The sequence below is a fragment of the Onychostruthus taczanowskii genome, unplaced genomic scaffold (genome assembly GCF_017590055.1).
Source record: "Onychostruthus taczanowskii isolate IOZ18803 unplaced genomic scaffold, ASM1759005v1 scaffold33, whole genome shotgun sequence".
NCBI classification, from domain to species: Eukaryota; Metazoa; Chordata; class Aves; order Passeriformes; family Passeridae; genus Onychostruthus; species Onychostruthus taczanowskii.
Window position 1 is genome coordinate 7134186 of NW_024500683.1, and position 25745 is coordinate 7159930.

The 25745-nt window shown below is 39.1% G+C and overlaps 1 protein-coding gene across 1 annotated transcript in view; it reads right to left on the bottom strand.

The window, feature by feature from the left end:
- Positions 1-779: 779 nt before the first annotated feature.
- LOC121339128 (E3 SUMO-protein ligase ZNF451-like) overlaps positions 780-25745 on the bottom strand; it is a 33251-nt gene continuing 8285 nt past the window's right edge. Inside the window, exons 5-14 of the mRNA XM_041410691.1 lie at positions 25116-25266; positions 23680-23806; positions 22152-22305; positions 20068-20215; positions 17890-19541; positions 16730-16864; positions 14116-14246; positions 12802-12988; positions 4793-4867; positions 780-2807 (exon numbers count right to left, since the gene is read on the bottom strand). Coding sequence (XP_041266625.1) covers positions 2737-2807; positions 4793-4867; positions 12802-12988; positions 14116-14246; positions 16730-16864; positions 17890-19541; positions 20068-20215; positions 22152-22305; positions 23680-23806; positions 25116-25266 — 2831 coding nt within the window. The 3' untranslated portion in view covers positions 780-2736. The remainder of the gene's footprint in view (positions 2808-4792; positions 4868-12801; positions 12989-14115; positions 14247-16729; positions 16865-17889; positions 19542-20067; positions 20216-22151; positions 22306-23679; positions 23807-25115; positions 25267-25745) is intronic.

The window sequence follows — 25745 nt, forward strand, 5'->3', positions numbered from 1 at the left end:
TCAGTTTTGTAAAACTTAACACATTTACCATACAGAAATTAAGAGCACTGAAATGAATGCCTGGTTGTAGTCAGGTAGAGATTAGACTTTTTGCTCATTAAAGATAAATACAAAGAAGCACTACTGAATTACTTTAGGCTAATGAAGGTTGAACTCAAACATCACCACAGAAGTAAATGCTCTTGAAAAGAGCATGACAAATCACTCCTACTACAAATGTACTGGGCAAGCCCCTTTTAGCAGACAGGTTGTGCTTGTAAACTCAGGCAGATTTCTCAGCATATGAAGGACAAACCTCAAAAATTTCAGCCAGTTAAACAAGACTCACCAGACAAAACCATTGAATTCTGGAACACATTTACAAGACAACTTTTCTAGTTGAAGGTGTTCAACCACAAGATGCTGTTGAGTAACAAGTCACATGTCTGTACATGCAGTGTTTTAAGAATCCCATTTTCTCTGTTCTTCTGGAAACAGAAGTATCACAAGCCTGTGATGGCAGAAAATTTCACAAAGAAAAATCTGAGTTAAAAGAACCTCAAAGAGACCAAAATTTTCTTCAAAATGAGGCCAAATTTCAAGACATTGCAGATTCTGAAGACTACTGTTATAAAAATTATAGAGGAACTAGAACTCTATTTGGTTTTTTATAAAAACCAAAGCAGCAACAGTTGGGATTTGCCTCTTGTTTTGGTAAGTAGATGACAAGGCCAATACGATGTGTTTAATAAGTGGAGCTTCAAGTATACAGAATATGTGTGCACACAGGACTTTTTTTTTAATGCAAACAATTAAGTCATGGCCCATCAGGTACAAGCAAACTTTAAATTTATGACAGAATAAAATGTTATGAAAAATAAAGTACATAATCATAACATAGCAGACTTTGGAGAAGACCATCTGTCCAGGTTTTAAACACCATTGAGCCAAAGAAATTTCTCAGACTGAAACATCTTTTCATGTGAAAGGAAATTGAAACTTCAGGATCTATATGGAAAAAAACCTGCCCAAAAGCTTCTGCAACTTAGGAGATGCTTTTGAGGATGAAAATTGTTTTCTTTTTCATTCCACCCTTTAACAGAAGCACTGGGAAAAAGGGTGGGAAAAATTCTGGAACTGATTTAAGCTAAAGACAGTAGTAAATTACATAGCTAAAGACAACTCAAAATCTCCCATAATAGGGCTCTCTCAGCAGCAGTGTGAACTACACACCTGAATTTTACCAGGAGTGCAATGAACCCAAGACTGGCAGTAGAAAAACAAGCAACAGACACAAGGGAAAACCACTAAGAGGTCCTGTTCACCCTGTAACACTTGGGAGTCACACTCAAATGCACTGTAAGTTTTCAAAATATTTTCTGGCATTTGAACAGTTTCTTCAAGGTGTATGATTGCTAATGAGTCCTAGATACCTTACTAGATTCTTCCTTCATTCTACTTGCTTCAGAGATAGCAATTATATCAGAGTGATGATTAGAAATAAACCAGTGTCAGTCTTCCAGCTTTTCTAACCATGATGACAAATAGCTGTAGTTATGCTGACTCTTTGGAAGAGTGAGAAAAATCCAGTCTTCCCCACATCATATTCTGCACAAAAAGTATCTACTTGCATAATGAGTATTTAAGGATACAGCAGGTAGAAGCAAACTCGCAAGGTGAGTGAATCATAAAAAGAATTGAGCTGGCATTTTATTACACTGAGATTTCTTACTGATTGACAGCAATCATTAACTGAAGGATAACAGGCTGGTAAAGCTGGACAGTTTGCATAGGTATTTTTAAACACAACTGAGAAAGATGACAGATAATTTTAAACACAAATAATTTCACTTAAAATAAGGACAGTACAAAAATAATTAGCACATTTACATCCATTTATCCAATGCCACCTCTTCATGAACAGAAGAGAGCAAAGAGCATAGTATACAGAAATATTACAGTTTAAATCTTTTCACATGTAGTCCAAACAGAAACTAGAAAGTTTATTTAGATTCTGTTCCCTTAAAACGTTGTTCCTGCCTCAGGTAAGGGAGAGGCAATGAAGTCATCAAACTTTAAGCCATCAAACCCAAATACTCTACCACTTCTAAAAGCAAACACATTTACAAAAAAAGCTGGTAAACTAACTGTAAAGCCTGTGGTCCTGATTTAGACATTTATAACAAACAGGACAGAGACAAAATTATGGCCTGTGAAGTAAAACCAGCCACAGGCAGGAGTTAGGCCACATGTTCAACAACCCTGGGATCTAAGCTTCTCTTTATAACAAGATTAGCCAGGCAAATCTGAGATAACTGGAGTTTACTATTTTTATCTGGTGCAAAGACTACATGAAAAAGTAAATAAAGACAATGACATTTTGTGACAAAAAAATTAAATACAAGAACCAATTTAAGAAAAGAAACCTGAACAACCAGGAACCCCAAAATACCTAGTAAGACCAGCCTACTAATTAGGCAACAATTTCAAACTGCTAAATTGTAGAGACTTAGTCATCACCCCTTAGAAACAAATATGAAAAGGCTTAAAAATTTCTTTTTATCAAACATAACACATTGCTGTGAATATGAATAAACTCCAGCTGTTCATCAATATGACAGAGGACATCAGATTATTAATCTAACAATTAAAGACATTTCGAAAGTGGCATTTCTGAACCCTTGTAAATAGATGGAACAAGCTTCCTTTTTTGTGAGCAGTTCATGGCATGGCGTTAGTGTACTGAAGTATCTTCATTTACATTTCCTCAAGGCTCCTTTTGATAGCTTCTTGCAGTTCTGCATCTTGTAGTTCTGCATCTAGCAGTTCTGTATAAATAAAAAAAGACTGTGATGTCAAACTGCAATTGATAACTATCCATAAACACAACTACCTTAATATTACTACATAAAGCATGAACTTATTTCTGTGGGTAATGTCAGCAGACTGCAAAAAAACACTAAGAAACAGATGAAAATATTTCCTCTCCTTGTTTTATACTATCTTTTCAACACTACAAAATGTGGAAAACACCTCTACAGCTTGTCACTGTCTTAACCAGGAGCAGCCCAATGATTAATTTAAGACCATAATTGCAACTCTGTATTTACTGGTCCAAGTAACAGCAAGATTAGAACCCATATGTATGCACCAAGAAAAATATACAAAGTATTAAAACAAAAAACTACATACACATAACAAGCAGAGAGGTTTCAGTATTTTCATTCCAGTTCCTTATCCAGAGATATGCCCATACCTACATTCTGACTTGGCAGCAGTGTTGTCACTCCTACTAGGTAGGCCAGATAAGCAGATAGAAAGTCATTCTCAGCAGTAAGAATAGTCTAGATTGGGGCTGTAACAGTTTTGACGGGGGGAGGAAAATTGCATTGCACTCATCTGACTTAATCTCCAACAACTTTCATAATACTCAAAAAAGAAACTGTTTTTGCATTACATTTAGGTTGTTTTGGGCACTAATTGCTTGGCATTAGTGATCAAATCCCATAAATTTGACAAGGTTTGTACACACAGCAAATATTAATATCAATAATGTAGCTGGAAAAATTAAAGCAGCTTTCAGACACACTGTCATTCATGAATTATTCATCTTCTGCTTTAGGAGGACACAAGCACATCCTATTAAAAAGAAAGACCTGTCTATTCTCATGAAAAAAGAATTAGAATTTTAAAACTTTAATAATTGTTGGGCTGTTTTGTGCAAGGCTGAGACTTGGAACAGAGATATATCACTGATTGCTTTCTCATCTTTCTGGACTTTCCTGTAACATCCAGAACTACTGATAAAAGAGAGATGCTTAAAGAAAAACATTACATGCTCACAGAAACAAACAAAACCAAACAAAGATATAGAACCATTTGCAGATAACTGCATGCATTAAAATATGTTATTTAGCCACTAAGCCTGTGCAAAAATACAGAGTAAGGCCCAATCTGTGACTCATCTGAAGCCAGGCTGCTTCATAAGGTCAGATGCCTCTGCACTGCAGCATCAGAAGTGGGACCTCCTGCATGCACGAAATGTCACTGCTCTCCCAGTACTAGGGGGGCCTGAATGCACCAAACTTTCAGTGCTGGAGATGAATGCTGGACATTCAACAACAGTGTGTAGTAACAGCTGGTAAACTTACAACTGAATAAATTCTGGGAACATAAGATTCAGTAATCAGTTTTATCACTGAGCTTGTACAACTTTTTTGTGGTTTTTTTTTTTTAGTTTATTTCCATCAGGCAGAGGAGCAGAATAAAGTCTTTCAAAGTACACTGGTCTGTCACCAAAAATGCATGACTACACTGAACACCACCAGTAAGCTCAAAAGCAAAAGAATGAAAACAATTTCAAATAATTTAAGATAGGATGTGAACAGACACATGTGATGCTGATTCAACCTTGTGCATAACTCTACAGCTCTTTCAGGAGACCAGAGTGCTTTACTGTGAAATGATAGCTAATCTTGAATTATTTATTCAGAAGTTCAGGTATTTAGTCAATAGTTCTGCTCTGAGACAACAGTCATATTAAACTGGTGCAAAGTGAACTCAGTCCAGTCTTTAACTGATCAGTACCCTGTGGTGTCCAATGAAAGAGAGTTTTAGTTTGATGGCATACTTTTCAGATTAGAATTTTTTTTTATTTATAACTCATCACAGCATTCTTCACTACTCAAGACTGCCCAGCATAGTTTAGAGTATTCCTAACAGTCACTGGCTGTAAAACTGATTTTAAGTTCAGTTTTTCTGTCTTCCATAATTAATAGTGCTTTTTAACACAGAACAGTAAAAATTGACAGACCTTCTTGCTTGTTTGTTTCTTCTAAGCTCTGCTTCAGTGTTTCTTTCATATCTTCATCCTCTTCACTATCTGAACCTTAAATGCACAAATGAAATAAATTACACATTGCTTCTAATAAAGTTATTAACATTTCTCTTACTGTAACATCAACTGATTTGAAGAGAACACTTGCTATGATCTAAAAAAAATCAAGATAAAAATACATTCCAGTGGTAGTTTAAGACAGCAACTCAAGAAACAGTCATTTTTCAGCTACCTCCTTCTCCTTCTCCCCACAATCTAGAGGCAGACTGCTTCAATTTTTCATTATGTTAAAGCAGTAACAATAAATAATAGGTGCAGAAGCTACTGCGTCTACTGCATTTGTGGGTTTTTTGGTAATATTCAGTTATTAAAAATGACTCACTTTCTATAAATTACTTACTTTCTATAAAATGTATCACGGATTTAATTATGGGGAGAAGTGCCTTAGTGCGTGTCTGCCTACACATGACTGCAGCTGTGTTTTATTGCACAAATTCTGCATTTGAACAATGGAGTTCTAAAACTCAACCAAGCAGTGCAATTCAGCAGATGTTGCTGTTCAAGTCTCATATGAGCAGAAGGTTGATAGACTTAGTTTAATCTGTTAATTCGTCACAACCCAGCCCACCCAAAACTCCACAACCTTTCCCTTTCTTAATAACACTCTTCACAAGGCTGGTTTCCAGCTCCAGAAGAATGGCTTTATTTTGAAGTGTCTAGTGCACCTCCAGTGGTGTGGGGTTTGGTTGGTTGGTTGGTTTAGTTTTTTGTTGGTTGGCTTTTTCCCCATTCAACAGAGGCGCAGTAAAGTACAGGTTAAAAGCCAAGCCAATGAGTCACGTTATGCATTCATGCTCCTGCTACAGGCTATTGCTATTTTGGGAGATGGTCTCTGTAATGAGGTCTTACAGTATTAGCAATCAACAAGGTCTCCTGCAGTCATACCAACAGAAGCACTCCCCTTAAAGTCATCACATTTATTAATACATTTATATACTTTTGATTACATTAACCAACAAAGAACTTTCTGATATGGCCATCTAATTTACTGACTGTGTGACTTCTGGCATTTTGAATTACCCAACTTAGCTATTCAAATTGTCCAAAATTTGTTTTCAAACCTCTGACACATAACCTGTTTGAGCACAACCTTGCTGACTTTCCCAATTCCAGGAAAAAAAATTCCAACAGCTGGTGTCCAACAGTGATCAGCAGCCCAAAAATATACCAGAAATAGATAGTTAAAATGGTATTTCTCCACTTACTTGGCAGACTGACTGTGAACTCTTTTTGGAGCTGCCTACTATTTCTGAGCAGAAGAGATACTAATTTTTACATCATTTTCCAAAGCAAAGCAAAGAAAAATCTACACCCCCTCATTCCCCAAAGCAGTCACTACAATTACTAATGAAAGGGAGGAAAAAGTATAAAGGAAAGGCTTTTTGCAAGTGGCTTCTCCCTTATTAACTATCCTTTTAATCTTCCAGCCTGGAAGACATGTCAGATGGTCTAAAAATTTTTTTTATGCCTGTTAGAGGTGGAACAGTTGAAGCAATCACTCCCTAATTTAATTCTTGGCTTAGTACACAAGACATGAAAACACTTCCAGGGATGGGGCATCCACAGCTTTTCTGGGCAACTGGTCAAGTGCCTCACTGTCCTCCGAGTAAATAATTTCTTCCTATCATCTAATCCATATCTTCCTTCTTTTAGTAAGAAATCATTCCTCCTTGTCTTGTTACTACCTGCCCACATACAAAATCCTTTTTAATAAGGCCCCTTTAAATACTGGAAGGCCACAATGTTGTCTCCTCAGAGCCTTCTTGCTCTCAGCCCAACAACCACAACAATCTCAGCCTTTCTTTCCAGCTCTCTGATCATCTTTGTGGCCTCCTCTGGACCCACTCAAACAGATCCATGACTTTCTTGTGCTGAGGACCCCAGAACTGCACACAGCACTCCTCGTGGGGTCTCATGAAGCCAGAGCAGAGGGGCAGAATTCCCTCCCTTGACCTGCTGGCTCATGTCCAGCTTTTCATCCACAAGAACCCTCAAGTCCTTCTCCATTGGTCTGTTCACATGCAGCTCTTCTCCCAGGCTCATGTCTGGAATTATCCCCACCCAGGTGCAGCACCTTGCACTTGGCCTTGTTGAACTTTGTGAGGTTCTCATGGGCCCACTTCTCAAGTTTGTCCAGGTCTTCCTGGATGACATCCCATCCTTCAGCTGTGTCAATTGCACCATTCAGCTTCATGTCATCTGCAAACCTGCTGAGGGTGCCCTTGATTCCACTTTCTGTGTCACTAGTAAAGAGACAGAAGAGCACCGGTCCCAAGACAGAGTCCTGGGGGTCACAATCTGTCACTGGCCTTCATTTTGACATGGAGTCACTGACCACAGCCCGCTGGCTATGTCCATCCAGCCAATTCCTTATCCACCAACAAGTCCAGGCAGATGATATCACAGTCTTCCCTTGTCAAGCACTGCAGTTGCTCCATCATAACAGGCCACCAGACTGATCAGGCAATGTCATAGAATGGTGGATAGTGGAAGGGACCTCTGGAAGTCATACTGTCCAGCCTCCCAGCTCAGTCAGAATCATCTACTGCCCAGGACTCTGTCCAGATAGCTTTTGAGTACTACTGAAAAGACAATGTAGTGGGGAGCTCCAAACTTGTTAGATATGACCTTACGGAATGAAGTGAAAGGATCACCTTCCTCAACCTACTGGCAACAATCTTCCTAATGCAGCCCAGGGTACTATGGGACCTCTCATCCACCAGAGCACACAACAGCTCACAGTCAACTTGGTGTCCACCAAGACCACCAGGTTCTTCCCTACAAAGCCATTTCCCAGCTGGTTGACTCCTGGTCAGCATATATTGATGCTTGGGGCTGTTTCTCCCCAGATGCAGAACTCTGCACTTCCCTTTGCTGAACTTCATGAGATCACTGTGAGTGCACTTCTCCCCTGTCAAGGTTCCTCTGGATGGCAGCACAGCTCCTGAGGTACATTAACTGCCATTCCCAGTTCTGTGTGATCAACACACTTGCTGTAGGTATACTCTGCCCCATCATCTAGGTCATTAACAGACATTAGAAAGGATCAGCCCCTGTACTGAGACACAGCTGGTTCCTGACCCCCATGCCACTGATCACCATGTTCCAGGTCTGGCTGTTCAGCCAGTTTTCAATGCACCTCAGTTTTTCATCCAGCCCACATTTCACCAGCATATACTGCTAATAGTGCTGGCATCTTCTAATGAAGAATGTTTAATTTTGAGAAACCAGGCATGTCCTGTCCCTCTTGTTAAAATTGTCGGCACATGCTATAGCTCCCAAGTCCTTTGGTGTCAGAGGAAAAGCAGCTGCCCAGTTTCAGAGGCAAGAGATCTTAAGATCTCTTGTACTATTCTCTAGTACATTTTGTCAAATACACATCAGGTAAGAACCTCTGACTGTACCTGATCTTTCAAAAGAAATCCTACTGCTCACTATTGACCTCACATACTGACATATTCCTGCTGGAAGAACGAGAAAACAGGAAAGCAAACTCCGGATGAATATAGAGCTCAGAGTGATTTTTTTTGACATTTCATGTCTCTCAGAAACCTGTTCTGGGGAGAGACCGGTAACTTTCACAGAATGTAAGCGCCACCCACTGTCCTGCCATCAAAGCACCACAGCTTGAATTTGGATTAGCTGCCCACACAGGGTAACATCCCCCCACTATATCTTCTTCTATATCTCCCCACTAATCTTCTTTTGCAACCACCCCAGTTACCACCAACACTTTCATAATTTCCATCAGGTTTACCACCAGAGACTCAAATTCCCTTCTCCAGCCTTCCTCCTGCTCCCTTACCACACAACACACCCCTTGTCCACTGTACAGTCTCACACCCCACCTCCACTTCCCTCCTAAAATACTCCTTCTCTTAGTCTTTTCAGTAACTCCCAATCTCACCTGCCCCTTTTCCATTCCAATGTACAGTGGCATTCACATCACACTATCTCTCCAACCACGGACCCTTCTCCTTTTACAGCTGCTGTCTGGAGTTTTAGTGCTACCTTATAGGTACAATTTGTTAACTCAGTCAGGATCCCAGGAATTATTTAACCAAAATCTTTAGATCAGTACCCCACCCTTACCTTTGTTAGCAATCACACTTGGTATGTGTGGCTATGCTGCCTTTAAAATACTTTCCTTGGCTTCTAGAATCTTGTCTTTTATTCCTTTTTTCACGTGTCCCTGGACGATCCTTCCCACATACTCTTCCCCAATACTTACTACTCTAATTTCTCTTCATATTAAGGTAACATCATCTGTAAATGCAAGTACAGCTACTCCCTGCTGAGGGTTACGACCATACAAGACCTCTTTTCCTCCATGCAAAGCAAGCTTCACTCTATGTATCTCTGCCTACAGCTGCTCATTCAAGTGTAGGACAAATAAAAATAAAGCTTTCAAGCTGCCACTCTCCTCCAGTTGCATTTCTTGGAAACTGTGGCCAATATTATTACAGTCACTCAGATTTTCATCTACCCTTTATCTTAGACTCACTAAAATTCAAAGCCAGATTTAAGCTAAACCTCAATAATTTTTTGTGTATGATCTGAGTGGTGAGGTTTTCCCAGTTCATCCACTGGTCTACAACTGCTCAGACTCATTATCTCAGGTCTCAGTACATCACTTTCTCCCTAGGGCATACACATACAAGAGATGCCACTGACATACCAAACCCAGCAGTAACTTCCTGCTGTAGCTAACACCAGGTTACAACTGCAGGGTCACTTCCTTATCACTCTCTACTGCAATAAGTTGTGGCTGCTATAATAAAGGAATATATACTAGAGAAACTATAATTCATTAATGCTGCATCACTCTGCAGATGCTCATGCCCTTTACATTCAGTTTCACATTCAGGAAAGTGGGGGTTGGAGGCTGTGATTTGCAATCTGTGTTAACTGCTTTGAAAAAAGCAGAGATGGGACAGATGTAGCATTCATACTGGACCTCAAACTGGACCACACACAGACATGCACCCATGAAAATTTTCACTGTGGAGAAGAAAAGCAACTGTTCTCCATGTCTTCCATAAACTTGTTCTTGTGTCCTCTTAAATTATTTTGTTGGATGTAGGTAAAACAAAAGATTTCGGACATAGTGGGAGCTAGGAAGCTTGGGAGCATTCATTAAATGGACTGAAATCCTACTCTTAGAAACAAAAACTCTCATGGAAACTGCATTTGATAGTATTTAAACACTTCAGGCAAGAGTAGCAGATTGAAAACGTAGGCTGGCAGCTCCATTTGAGCACAGTGAAAAGTACTTTATGGGTCAGTGAAAGAGGTATGGTGGCTATCTGGCAGACAACACTACATTCAGTACACCACTGACCCTGAGAGGCTCATGAGACAGACTGGCTCTTCCAAAGAAAGGACAAGAAATACTTTCAAAAATTTGTTCTTATTATTTAAAAGAGTCTCTTTTACATAAGAGCTCAGTCACTGAAGGATCTCATTTGAACATAACTGGGAGAAATTACAGTTAAGCTAAAGACTTACACAAAAATAACTTGTCAACCAAAAAGTTGTGGCATTCCTGTCAGTGCAATGGATGGATATGATGACCCCAACCTACTATCACCTTTGCCCTCAACATTGTCCAGCACTCATAATAAGTGTACTTTCAACACAAAGGATATGATATTACCAAGACATAGACAATGGAATGATCATATTTTTCTGCACACTACTGGTTTTTTTGGTTATAAAGTAAGACATCGAAAACTCTTCTCTTCTGCCCTTCCCAAACCACTCAGTTAATATGCATGAAGCTCTTGTCATGTGTTGTGGCTTCAGCATAAAAGCACAACCCTTCTTTATGTATGAACTCAGGCTTAGCAGCAGCAGAGAACAAGTAAGAATGCCTACTCTTTTCATACCTCAAAGGAAGTTCAAGCATCTCCTCCAGCCAAGGTTTTCCTATAGTAACATACAGTTGGCATCGCATTGCAACATATGCAGAAAATATTATTTTATTACTTATTTTAAAATAAATGCAGTACTATAGTTCCCACAGCAGTTGTGCCAGTAAAACAGTTCACAAGATGCACCTGTCAGATTGCCATATCCAAACACTATCCAGGTGCTCAGAAGCTAATGATAGCTCTGTCAAGGTGATTTAGGGAAAGAACTTTTTCATTTTGCAGCTCACCCAATACCAACAACAGTCTGATATTTTTCAACATGATCCTCTGTCCTGTTACTCACCTACTTCTCTCTCCAGAATAACAGCCATAGGCTTAAGAAAGTCACAAAGCAAGCAATTCTTGTTTGCATTTCCTTTTACTCAGCTGCTTTTCTGTAACAGGTCAACAAGTTATACCAGCCTATGATACACTGCACGACTTTCCATCTCAACCCTCCAATACCGGTTTTGCCACATTAAGACTTGCAAATGATGGCTGATGCTGCTGAGCCACACATGTGTGTACTATTTGGTGGCTTTATCTTTTTAAAGAAAAACTTTATAAACTCTTGGTAACAATATCATCCCACAATGCAGCAAATGCAGACCTACTATGAACAGTGAATCCTCTAATATTCTGTTTTAATACACAACAGAGACAAAGGCAGCTTTTGCTGTTTGGGTCCACCCTTGCTGAGACTGACTACAAAAAGGGATAATTCTGTCCCTTACAAGTTTGTTAAGGAATGCTAACAGCCAAAGGTATCACATGTCATTTCATCAATTTCCTGTTCAAGGATTTTTTTTTAATAATGACCACTTGTGCAACTCAAGTGGAACACACAATGAGCATCCAGGCAGCAAGTTAAGGTTTGCAGCCTCCAGGTAGGGCCAATTGCCATAATAGTAAATATTAATGCAGTAAAGGACACAGAAAGAAGTGTTACATTAAGAAACTTCTAATGCCTGGGGTGGCCAGAAAACTCTGTAAGCACCTTTTCTGTATCAAAAGTATTTAAATCAATTCCAGTTCACCACATTGTTTTTTTCCAGAAAGCTGTTTAATTATCCTATTTTTTTTTTCCTTTTATCAGTCAATGCCAATTAATCATTCAGAGATAGCACTCCAATCTTCTTTGTGGAACAGCAGTACCATGTTATAGCTCTCATAAACCTGTATCAAGACTAGCAGTATAAATTTTCATAAAACTGCTTAGGGCTAATTCAGAAACCACTTTCTCTAAAATTCCATAAATTTACAACTCTCCAAAATCACAATAAGAAGCCAGAAAAAGCAAAAATGTCTACAGAAAAATGTCAAGTCTTTCAGGAAAACAGCAAAATACTTTGAAATGCTGATAAATATTAAAACTCATCTCAGCTCTGGTACCCTTTGCATGAAAATGAGCTGGCTCAATCCTCTTCGATTATCCTATATAAAACCAATGTAATCATTTTAGCATGCCATTAGAATCTGGCACTTTAGAGAACTCAAAAACTTCCACTGAGTTTTTTTTCTCCAAATGGGTGTGCGAGTTGTGCCAGTGAAGACACTTATCAAGTGACAGGAAGCAGCTACGAGGTCCAAGTTAAAACAGACAGAAGTATTTTGAGAAATAATGATGCTTTAGCAGGGTCACATTTGTTTCAGACACACAATAAATCAAGCCAAACAGATGTGAGAACAAATTGATAACTAACTATGCACACAAGAGTGCTTTAAACAGCTTTTTTTGAACTAGAAAGGAGTTTTCCAACTCAAACATCAGCTTTGTCTCCTGCTATAATAAAGAATACAGGTATGACAGTTTTTTACACTGAATAAAAATGCTTAATTAAGTCTGTTTTCAAAACATGCCCAAGCATAATGATTTTCTAATCTATTATTCATTGAAGTACCACTACAAGAAGCACCAAGCAACAGTTTATGTAACCAGTGGAAGTGTTCCATTTTTTATTGGAAAGAACTATCAGTTTACTGGAAAAATTGTGTTTAATGTTTACTTTCTACCTTTTGTGGTATCTGCAATGCTGTTTAGCAAGGCACACATCATGTCTCCTTCAATGTGATGAGGATTCAGGATGCGAGCTGACCGCTGGGTCATTTTAAACTGGTTTTCCAGTTCCAGGAAGCTTTTGTCTCCAGAAAGAACAGTGAAAGGAATTTGCTTGGGCAGGTGCTCATCCAGACGACCAGCCTACACAAAACAAATAAGTGTTGAACAGAGATGATGTTTTTATCTCATGGCATTTGGCTAGCTTTGTGCAAGACAGTTCTTCATTGGAAAGTTTTCTACAGCAATTTATTCCTGCCTTTATGATCCAAGCCACATCACCCCACTGTGAAAGGCACTGTTACACAAGTTTGATGCTCATTTCTTCTCTATGCACAATAGACACTTGTGATGGATACCAGAACAGTACAGATGGAATATGGAACAAATCCTAAAAAGTAGCATTTTAGAACTGTCTCTACATAAAACAAGTCATCTCTTCAGAGCATTTTAAAAGTAACAAAAAGCATGATGAAACATAAAACCACTGTTGCAAAAATGTGCTTATACAGTTAGACAGGTAGTAATTTATTTAACTGATGAAGCACTATATGGCCTCAATCTGCACCAGGGGAGGTTTAGATTTTCACTGAAAAGGTTGCCAAGCATTGGAACAGGCTGCCCAGAGAAGCAGTGGAGTCACCATCCCTGTAAGTGTTCAAAAATCATGTGGATGTGGCAATTAAGGACATGGCTTAATGACAGTGGTTGCTGGGTTGATGGCTGGATTTAATGATGTAGAAGGTCTTTTCCAACCTTAAAATCTATGATACTACATTAGGAACACAAGGCCCTGTGGCATCCCAGATTCCCATCCCTCACCTGCACATCCTCAACCCTGCCAAAGCCCAAAGCTTACTGAATAAATGCACTGCTCTTTGTCAGCTCAACAGGGTCTGTGAAAGCAGCACCCATTCAACTCCATCGTAAAGATGGCTCGAGATTTGGGCTACTTAAAGAGAGACAAAGGAGTTACATATCACTCTCAAAGAGAAACTGTAAGAAGTGCAGGTTTTTGACTCTTCATTCCCTAACCAGCTCCCTTCCCCTCCACAACAGCCTGTTGTCCTATTCGGGCTAATTTTTAAGTCATTTCTCAACCACCTGACTCCACTCAATCCAGGTTTCTCATTCTTTATAGGGGATGCAGAAGTGTCATGGAAAGAATCTAAAAACGTCATCTGCAATTAGTACTTAACATCAATAGCAGATATCATCTGCCACCCTTCTCTGGGTACAGGACACAATGAAGCAAGCGTGCCCTAACTTACATGAACACAGAGAGCAAAGTCTGCTGCCTCTCTTCTGGTACTGCAACGGGGATGAAGGAAGAAACATCCAATCCTCTTAAGATAATTGTAAATTTTGCAATGCACTGGAGGCTTCCAGTTGCTGTATCCTCCTATACAGTGAAGGGGAATAATATTAATAATAATAAAACCAAACATGAAAAACAAACAAACCACAGGTTTGGGTAGAAACACCTCTATGAACTAAGAACACAAGAAGGCAACAGTAAATATAAAACTGTAGTTAACAGGCTAAGAAAATAGGTGGATAATAAAGACAAGCTGAGTACAGACAAAACCAGTACCAGACTGGAAAAACCAGAGAAGCTTAGCCCATAAAAATACATATGGCACCATAAAAAGGCAAGAAAATGGAAGGACAATTTGACCAGAGTGAGTAAGAATTTTTTAACATCCCAATGACTAACAAATAATGGGTCTGCAACATGGAGTTGCAGACAACAACAAAATGTTACTTTATCTGCTAGATGATAGAGTGGCTGGATGTAAGAAAGGATTTTGAATGGAAAATGAAAGCAGTCATTGATGGCACTTCACATGAGCACATGGGAAATCGATGTTCAAGTAACCAGGCTGCAGAGGATGCTTTACATCAACGTGTCCACTCACAGTCTGACAAAGCAAAGCATTCCTCAGCAGATTGCTCCTGTTTCCCCCCTGCCTTTTCAGCCTAATTGCAAGAAGATGATATCAAAAATGATTGCTAAGATTTATTAAGAGTCTACACAGAAATGATTTAGCGGAACCTGTTCGTAAGAAAAAAATGCTATTTGTAAGTTGTTCTTGTCTGCCCTCAGCCACTGCTATTTCGGAAAGACTTGTAATCACCAGCCCTGTTTTTGGCTGATAAATGTACAACATAAGCATTTGACCAGGGCAGCTGAAAACAATGACAGACCTGTATTTATGTCGTTTGTTAGCCCAAATGGATTAAAGACAACTGAATATCTGAAAATGGATTAAAGACAACTGAATATCTGAAGACAGAAACAATACAGAGTCCAGACAATACAATGGAGGAACTCAAAGCAAAGCTAAGGCTATACTAGAAACAGGAATAATAGAAATAATGCAGATATATAGTATAAAAATTGTAATTTAAAATTCAGAAATGTTTTTTGGGAAATGCAGGAAAAAGTGTTGCTATATTTTCACAGGTTAAACAAACAAGAGTAGCATGCCTCACGTAACTGTACAAATCATTATTATGAGAGGGTATCAACAACAACAGATCCAAATGTGCCTGAGAGCCTTAGTGTTCCCAGGCTCAAAATCCAATATAGTTGACACTAAAACTGGTAAATTTTTCTTTAACATGAATTTGGTCGATTTTATTCACAAGTAACTCTTTAGCATATTTTTTTAGTTCAGGTGCCTCAGGGGCCATTCCCATGAGGCAGCCTCCATGTAGCAAACCCATTAGGAAGTAAGGAATTGAGTGGTGCTGATATGGGCTGTGCTGTGCCATGAGGCACCTGTGTTTGGAACATCCCTGGGCACAAAACTCCTAACAAGCAGGCACCAGATTACAGGTTCAGGAGCGCAGATGACTGAATCACTACCACTCTACATTAACAGCTATACTTGCTCTGCCTTCATCAGCTAACTGGAAAATTTGTTTCTAAGAGAAAAAAAAAGTGACCCAGGCATCAACAGGCCTTTCTGTACAACCTGAGCAGCATGACTACTCTCAGCTTTCAGAACAGCCTTGATTATCTTTTATGGGAAGAGATAATGAAAAAAAACTTAGCAAGGAAGTGCAACAGAGTTTACAAAGTGTAAAACATACCTGACCTATAAATCTGGTAAGACGATGCCTGTGTTCCAGGCCATTAACATTTTAAAAGTATCCCTTATCTATATTTTACTGAAGAAATCAATGTACCACAGACAAAATAATTGTAAAGGTAGATAGAGAAAAAAACCTGTAGAAAAAGCATGAGGTGGACAAGCAGTTGGTTCAAAAACAGTCAAATCAGCAAAAGCATGAAGTTAAAGAGACACTACTGGCAGACTTTGCAAAATGGTATGATCTTTAAGGTCCCTTTCAACCCAAACCATTCTATCATTCTATGAAACCCAGGACAATGTGAGCCATCAATCACTGCTATCTGTAAGATGGGACATACATCTATTGTTGTACAGGACGACCACGACCACTCTCTACAGAACAGGCCAGAGACAGAAGAAAATCAGAAGTCTAAGAGTGCAAAATCATGCCTTTTGGAACTAAAAAATCAAACAAAAATAAAAAAATCCCAGCCTTGAGAAGGACTTAGGAGTTAATACGATCTCTGAGAATTATGGGTGCCTTGATAATTATGAAAATATGATACATCTGAAGTAAGTTCATAAGGGAAGCCAGAAAGACATCTAAAGAGTTCTCTAATTCTGGAAGTATTCTACAAGGATTAGTAGGAGCAGTGGAGGTTTAGATGGAGTTTGAAAAGTTCAAGAAGCAACTTTAGAAGCCTACTGCCTACTTGCTCCTGCTCTTCATTCTCTCAGGTTCAAGGAATCTCTGCTCAAGCACATGTGTAGACTTATATTTTAATTTACTTCAAACGTTTTTTACCTTGAAAACCCCAGATAAATGTCCCTTGGTTCAGGTTAGCTGGCAGCTGTGTGAAAAAGCTTCCCCAGTTGTCCAGATCCACCAACACAATGTGAGTCATGGTACTCAGATAGTCAAGATCAGGAAGCTCACCATCTTCAACAGGATAAAAAGGACACATTTAAAATTCATGTGACTTTCTGGTCAACCAACTCGCTTTTGAGAACTCTTCTAGTCACATATGTAAGCGAAAAGTCACAAAAAGAAAAGCTACAAAACATGATGTTACTTGGTGACTGCATAGATCAACCGAATTAGCACTTAATAATGCACAAATTAGACAGAAGAGTAGAATCTGGCTATATGATGGTGTAGACCTGGATAGCTTTGTGGTAAGCACAGAGAGCTGTCATCCTGCACCAAGACATTTTAATAACTCATTTAATATCCAGCTGGGTACCCCTGACTATGGCAAGTCTCTGTGACATTCAATTGCCTGCATGCATAAAAGCAATAAAATGTTCAGATATGCACTTTTTGCTGTACTTCTAACATAAATATCAACCTCCTAATCAAAAGGATTATGACACCCCTAGTAATCACGAAACACTTCCAATTTCTGAACACAAGAAAACAATACATACCCGGAATATAAATTCTCAGCTTTTTGGCAAGCTAAGAAAGCTGAGATGATGGTATAACAGCACTGCCCACACAGAAAGCACTAACAGACTCATAAATATTTATATATATAAAAAAAGCAAGTTTCTTTTCAATGTATATGATCGATCACTTTTATGCTTCTAGGCATTAGATCCCTAACTGTGGTGTTCTTGACATTCTCTTCCTTTTAACACCAAATTATGTTCCAAACTAATTTGAAAATCAAATGTTTCGGTCTCAGAATTCTCACATCTGCCTGTTTGTTTTTGTTTTTTTTTTTTTTTTTCTTTCCCCCCCCAAGATTTCATACAAATGGCATATAACAATAAATTCTGGAGTCAAGAGTTTTGGAACTCCAATTACTGAGAATTCCGTATTTGAGAAATAACAGGTACTATATTCTGAGCTTATTTATAGACTGGATGCAACCAAATGGTATGTGACATGTACTGACAATGAAACAGAGTGTGTTAAGGACAGCAATACTTTTCTAATGCTGAAAGAAATTTTCTACATACTTTCACTAAGTTCTTCAGGCTGTTCTAAGTCCTCAGTTTCTATTTTCTTTCCCTCTCTTGGGCTTTGCAGAGAAGAAAACTGTGGTCTGTCCTGAGTTTTGGATGGAGATGCTTGAAACCGTTGCCTGTGAGGTTTTCTGACCACACAAGCCCCACTTGCTGAAAACTTGAATACTGTGTCTTCTGATTCTGACGCAAGACTTGACAGATCAGGTTTCTGCAAGAAGCAGTGTTTCATGTGATAATGCTGATGTGCGCTTTGAAGATCATCAAAGTTTTTGTTGCATGCAGCACATCTAACAACATACATCTCTCCCTTAGATTTTACTGACTTGTGACTCTTGAGATGGCTGTTCATATCAGCAATATTCTGTGCCGTTGCAGAACACAAGCAGCATCGAAACCATAAGTTTCCCTTCCGCAGCATGGCCTTCTGACAGTTCTCATGATCATTCCTCCTGTTTATTTTGGAGATGTAAGTTGTCCGGCAGCCACAGGTTAAGCAGTCTCCCTGTTCGACTGGGAGGAAGTCCTCATCTTTTTTTATTGACAGTTCCATCTGCTCAGGCACAAAGGTATAGTCCATGCTATGAAGTGCCTTGTAATGGATTAGAAATTCTTCCTCTGTGTTGAAGAAGAGATTACCACAAAGGCCACAGAAGTATTTAGTCTGCACCTCCTGATTATGATGCTCTTGGAAGTGCCGCTGTAGAGTTCCTACTTTCCGAAAATGATTTCTACATATGCCACATGAGTACCTGTGAAATGCATGGCTTTCTAAGGACATGCAATGTTGTTGAACGCTCTCTTCAGATTCAAACATCTCCTCACAAATGCGGCACTGCCATTTTCCCACAACAGGACCACCTTCAGGGGACACTTCCACAGGGCCAGAAATGCAGTCTTTATCTCCACCTGCAGAAATGCTCGCTGCGTCAGACGCAGATGGCATAGGCTCATCTTCTACAGCTTCTTGCTCATAGTAGTAACTATGCCCACCATGAAATTCAGTTACGTGTCTCATAATATCCTCTTCTCTAAGATCTACAGAGCATGCTCTGCACCAGAGAAGAAAATTAGTCAAGTGTGCCCCTCCATGGAATCGACTCATATGCAGGCGGATAATGCTGGAATTTTCAGCCAGCTTTCCACACACAGCACACTTGTGACAGATCCTATTTGCTGATAAAATGTGCTTTTCTACTGACTCTTCTGTAGAAAACTTTTGAAGGCATTCACAAAACCAGGCTTTTACTTTGGAGGCACTACCTTGACTTTGGTTTGCAACTTTATCTTCACTTTTATCTTCTGAATTACTCTTGCGTTTTGAAGGGCTAGACGCCATTTCACTGGAGGACTCATCTGGACTCAAATGTCTTTTAAGCAGTGGTCTTGACCGTTCCACAATGTAGGCCAAATGAGACTGATTTTTATGTTTTCCATTGACATGGCAGAACATCAAGATTGACTCTTCCAGTGTAGTAAAAACTCTAATGTTATGCTGAGTGGTTTGTTTGTGTTGGGTCATTTGATTCTTATCAGCAAACAGTTCATCACAGTTCTCACAGTAACCTTTCATTTTAAATATCTCTGCAACTTGGGAGATGCTTTTTTTTGACAGTGCCATGGGCCCAGAATTATAACAACGTGTTCTAGAATGGATAAAAAATATTGAGAGGTTATATCACCACCTGAAACATTTGTAAACTTTCAGATGTACTTGATATACTACCAAGTAGCTACAGCATTAAAGCACACTCTTTCCATGCACTATGTACTTGAACCCACCTACCAGCTTGCCAACAAAACCATGCAACATATATTTAGTCCCTGAAATTTGAAGAAAATTAGGTGCTAATTTCCAAAGCTAGCAAGTAGATTGATGCTTATGTTTCTGACTGCACATTTTCAAAATCAAATGCTGTCAACTTAGAAATAGTGGAATAGCAAAAAGCTTTTGTTGCTCTGTAAAGAAAATACAAAAAGGATCCTGACATTGATCATCTTTCTGCAGTGCGGGGTAAAGTTATGGGCAGGCTTTTGATTGTTTATTCAGGAAGTCAACATTCAGATGGTCCTAGCTGCCCTGAAATCCACTAGTATCACTAAAAGCATGTCTGCACACCTGTCATTGATCGATGGATGTTCACATTATAAAGACAACTGCCTTTCACAAACCTGAAATGAGCTGTTAATTCCATATGTGAGCGCAGTATCTTAAAGCAGGACATACACTTCACTTGGAAGGAGACCTCTTTGCACAGAGATATCAAGAGATTCTTTGCAAAGGATGGAAAAGGTAGTGGATGGCCAGACTTCGCTGCATCTGTAAAACAGAAAGGTAGAAAGTGCAACCACACGTTAAGAGTTTTCCAACAGAATTTCAGCTCTCTGATGACATAATTACCATTGTTACTTGTCTGCCACAGGGTTCAGAATGCAAGTTAACAAATGGCAGCTGAGCTACAGTAACTGTGCAATGGAAGCTGTAACTAAATCCTGAATTTTTTTAACTTCTGTAACTATCTTATACCTGAATCTGTTTGCATTTTGCTTTTTTGTACTCAGCGACTGATTTTACTTCCCTTTTCCTTCTTCTACAATGCCAGGTCACTATCTCTCGTAGGAAGGTTCTTACCTTCTTCTCCTCCACCTATTACCAGCTATCTACTCTTACTACATAAAATTTTGTTTTAAGCCATACAGTATTTTTTCTGGAAGGGCACACACCTTATTTAACAAGTTCCCAGATACCCTGACCATCTCTTTCTTTCCTTCCCATCCTTAATGTTAATTCTTTAATTTTTACATGCAGGACTTTCTGTTGTTCTGAGTATATAATCCACAGGTGACTCCTAGTACCAGCAGAGTAAGAAAATTCTACTGAAAAGATAGTAGAAAATGGTTTATGGGTTATATATTGTTCATGTTCTGCACCTCAGCGGGCAAATTTTCTTGGATTTTTCTGTTTAAGTAAGATGTGATGATCAGCAGGCAGTAATTTGAGGTTATGCCTTTCAGCTAATTTCACTGGCAGATCTCAGGCCATGCTGATAATTATTAATCGTGAAGCCTAACTAATACAAAGTAAAAAATGGAGCACTCAATTTTTTGTTCTGAGTTAAGCACTCTCCATCTCTAAAGAAGAAAACACTAACTTGTGCTTTTAATCTTTTCAAAGCAATAGCTCACCAGTAATCTTTTTTAAAACCTATGACCTGAATTTAAAAGCATCTGCAGTCATCACATTCAGAATTAATAACCTATTTGAGAATAAAAGTACATTAGCGTGACAAGGCATAAGGGAAAGTATAACCATGCAGATGATTGTCACTTCACTACAAGAAGGCAGCAGTACTGACTCGACCTGCAGGGGATTCCTTCAAAGCCTGCCTTTTCTGTACATTTCCTGCAGCCACTCTAGGGGATGGCAGAAGTCAGACACATTTACGAACACGAGAAATAACTAAATTAATGCTTTTGGCCATGTAGGCTTGTCCAGAGAGTTGCAACATCTAAAACACGACCACTTAGCAGTCCAGCTAACAGTGAAGTAAATGCTTTAACGCCTATTGCTTATGTCAAAAATAAAATCAGTACAGCTATGTTGGGCATTAACCCTGTTTGCAACACCATGATCAGACAGATCTTTCCTCTGGACTTTATTAAGCATGGTTCAGGATGTTGCCAGCTCACAACATAACCAGGATTTCAGCCTTCAGCAGCCACGTATTCCTTGCAAGCCATCAGACCAGCAGCAATGCTCCAGCTAACCACTCTAAAATTGCAAGTATATGGAGAAGACATTTTAACAAGTCTTTGCCATCAGGAATGCCAAGGACACTGACAAGAAAAATAGCCTCCAAGCACACTACAGGCAGTAGAGTAAGGGGAAGGAAATGAACTGCCACTCTGACTGGAATTGAAAGGAAATTTATGTGTTTTGCTCTGAGTCTCCATCAACATGCTAAATGTAAAGTTATACAGGAAAGTAGTTGCATGGAGTCACTGGAGGATGAGAAGCTTATATGAGAGACTCAACAGCATCTCATTACAGCAAGTGTGATAGAGAAATAATTTCTACACAAAAATATGAATTTCAAAGCATCACATTTAAGATCTTAAAAGAAAAATAAAAATTAATTAATAACAAACTTTAAAACCTTAAGCTTTTTTACTCAGCAGAAGAATATAAGTTACTCCCTAGCTCAAGGATGAATTATCAGAAAAAATTAAAAGCAGTACACTTAGTAGCAACGTACCACTCAGTTCAGGAACCTGGGCGAAGTGTTTCTCTTGTGACATATGCTGCCAACACTCATCTCTTTTGGTGAAAAGGAGGAAGCACTTTGGGCATGCAAAACACTGAATATGCTGTGGAGGAATACCTTTTTTATGCCCATCATTTTTATTTAGCTGGAAGAGAAAATTATCTATTTAGGAAAAAAATTAAGTCAAGAAACCAGTTCTCATGTCCTCCCTTTCCTCTCTCATTTCTGTGGTAATATTTTCACTTTTAGGTTTTCAGCTACCACATCTGTATTTACCTACAGCCTACCCCTCCGCATTTCAGCTCACCAGACACAAGGAAGGGGCTAAAGTACCACTGTCAAACCAAGCTACTCATCCACCCTTACTACACCATCAATTACTCCATCCCCTTCTTGCACCACTGGGAGCAAGTACCTTCCCAGGGACTATGGGCTCCAGCAATTCTTCGCTATTCCCTTTACCCAGGCACTCAGAAAAAGCTCCCTCTGTCAATAAAGCAGCTGTCTTACCTCATGTCAGTTCTCCTCTAATCTTGCTAACCTCTAACTCCCCAAAATGCTGCTCCTCAGAGTAGCCCAAAAGCTCTGAGTCTTCTGTAGAAGTGAACTCCTTCCACCTGCTTTGCCTTCTACATCAACTTCAGAGCTCTGCCTTCAGGGCAAAAATCCTTTAGTTCTGCTTCTGGTCTTTTTGCTTGCTTCTTTCTACATCACTCCAAGAATCTTCTTTACATGCTTAGAGCTCTGATCAGGATTATCTCCCCATTCCTTACATATCAAAGTAATCCCATCTTCTCACTGTCTTCAAGAGACAATCACTGTCTTTCCCCCACCTTGGCTGCTACTCCTGCTCATGTCCCTGAACACATGACAGGCACACAACTTTGAAGCAATGGAAAAAGGGCAGGGACACACTACAATGCAGTCTTTCAGCTTGTCAGGTATGACTAATTGTCAAGTTATTACTACAAGCAAAATTTAATCTGACTTTCAGAAAGTCTAACACTTCCCCAAATTTAATGCAGCTCCTGGAGACTTGGCAAGAATATTTGTTATCAGAACACCCAATTTTGAAAATGCTATCCACTATCCAATTCAACACCAGACTGCTTAAATAAAACCCCCATCTTCTTTCAGCTGCTTCCCTTGCTGTCTAGTTATTGATCCCTAACTTCCTGCCTTTACCTTTCATAGTTTTGGAAATGCAAAAAAAAGGGAGTATCTATCAACAACACCAATAGGTGGACAAGAGGTTCAAGACAGAACTATGGTCCTCTAGAAAGCATATCAAAAAGTACAACCTAATGGTTACATCTAAAGGGAATACTGCCAGGCTACACCAGGTGTTTGAAACACAGCAGAATCAGAGAAAACAATATTAAAGAGTAAAAGAGAGAAGAGAGAAAGAGAGGTAAAGAAAGAATAAAACAAAAACCCCACCAAAAACCAATGCATAATTTTAAGTCTTAAGCCCTCTACTACATTCAGTCAGGCGAGTTAGTTATCCTTATGCTCTTGCCTTAGATAAAAGATGGTCACTGTACTGCTGAGAGGTTGAAAATCTTTCACAGCATATCACACAGGCAAAAGCATTATGTGGGGGTCCATGTAATGTGACTGTTGGGTCACAAGGAGAATGATCAAACCTGGAGAAGAAGAAATAATTAGCAAACTAGTCCCCTCTAAATAGTCAAATAGCTTTTTTTAATAGGAAAAATTCTGTCCTTTGAAGCTATCAGACAAAAACCAATCTAAACTATAAAAATTCCTAACTTCCCCTATCATGAAATGTGTCCTCTACAGAGATGATTCTCCCTACAACTTACGTGTTAAAATGGCCACTCTGGACAGAAATCATACTGCTTTAAAGGGAACTAACAAAACCCTAATTTCCTACATAGACATTTAATAATTTATTCATTTTTACTAGTGCTGGTTGGGATGGAGTTCATTTTTTTTAGCAGCTAGCATGGTTGTTGTTTTGGATTTATGAACAACAGTATTGATAGCACAGAGAAGTTTCAGTTATTGCTGAGCAGCGCTTGCAGAGTATCAAGGTCTTATCTGTTTTTCAGACTGTCCCACCAGCAAGATGCTGGGAGACACAGCTGGGACAGCTGACCTCAAATGGCCAAATGGACATCCCACAGCATAAGACATCATGCTCAGCAACAAAAGTTGGGTGGAGGAAGGGGAGATAGAGTGAAGTCATTTGTCTTTGCAACTAAGTAATTATCACATGTGATAGAGCTCTGTCAATTCCTTATTTTGCTTTGCATGTGCACGCAGCTTTTGCTTTACTTATTAAACTGTTTTTACCTCAGCCCAGAGTTTTCTCACCTTTACCCTACAGCCCACTAGTGTGAATGAGTGAGCAGCTGTGTGGGGCTGAGCTGCCCGTAGGAGTTAACCCATGACACTCTCCTCAACTTCTCACCATCCTGCCTATGGACACACTCAGTAGTGAACAGGCAGCATCTGCTGGAATTGAACAATGACACACTGAGCACTGACTAGCAATATCAGCTATGAACACAGACTATAGCTTTTGTTCCTCTTTCCCTGCATTAGGGACTTTTCTTTTTATCTTACCATCAACTTGTGTAAGTTAGCCTTTTGGTTTATTTCAAGTTTGGATGAAGATACAACCAAACTGGAGTACAGAAATCTGACTTCTCAAAAAACCTCAGATATTAAAAAATGCTCAACAAGAGGAAGACATCAATTCTGAATGAAGAAAACACACCACACACACCAAGTAAAAAACTAAACCAAACCATCAAAAAAAAACCTTCATGAAGTTCATCTACATAAATTGTAACATATTAATTGTCTCTCAAAACGGACCTTTGTCAGTACAGGCAGTTAAAAGCAGACTTGATGCTGATGTCCTAAGTTAGAGCACATTCTTTCATAATTATTCCTGGCACTGAATTCTTGCAATGTATCTCTTACCTTTGAAGGTGACCTAGAAGAAGATGTACATTATCAAACTGTCTGTTGCAATGCATCACAGGACAACATTTGGGACTGCTGTTGACTCGAGTCTGACCTGTCCTCTTAAAAATATCCCTTCTTCCTCCATTAACAGAGCCTGGTTTCAGACCTGTGTTCCAAAACAAAGTACTTAACCAGCAGCTGAATTACACAGGCTTAAGAAAACAAATAACACACAAGCCCTAAAACATTCCAGAATCAAACTGTGGTGATTCTTAAAAGCAAACTAACAATCCACTCACTGTCCTTCAATCCTACTACAGTAAGTCTGCTCTTCCACTGTCTCTTCAATTCCCAGTAGTACAACTTTTCAAACAGTTTGACATCCTTCCTCCAGGTACTCCAGGCAGCATTTTAAATTCATTAAAGATTGTGAAGTTACACTTACTTACACCTTCCTAAACAGCAGCTCAACAGCATATTTTTTATTCCTGGCAACTTGACTCATAAAAAATAAATAACATTGCCTTACTGGTTTTTAGAAAATTTAACACACGAAGTCTAAGTAGCAAAGCATTACAAAAATAGCTTTCACAGAAATAAATGTTCAGAAGCTTTCAAATTATACACTCTAGAATAATTAATATT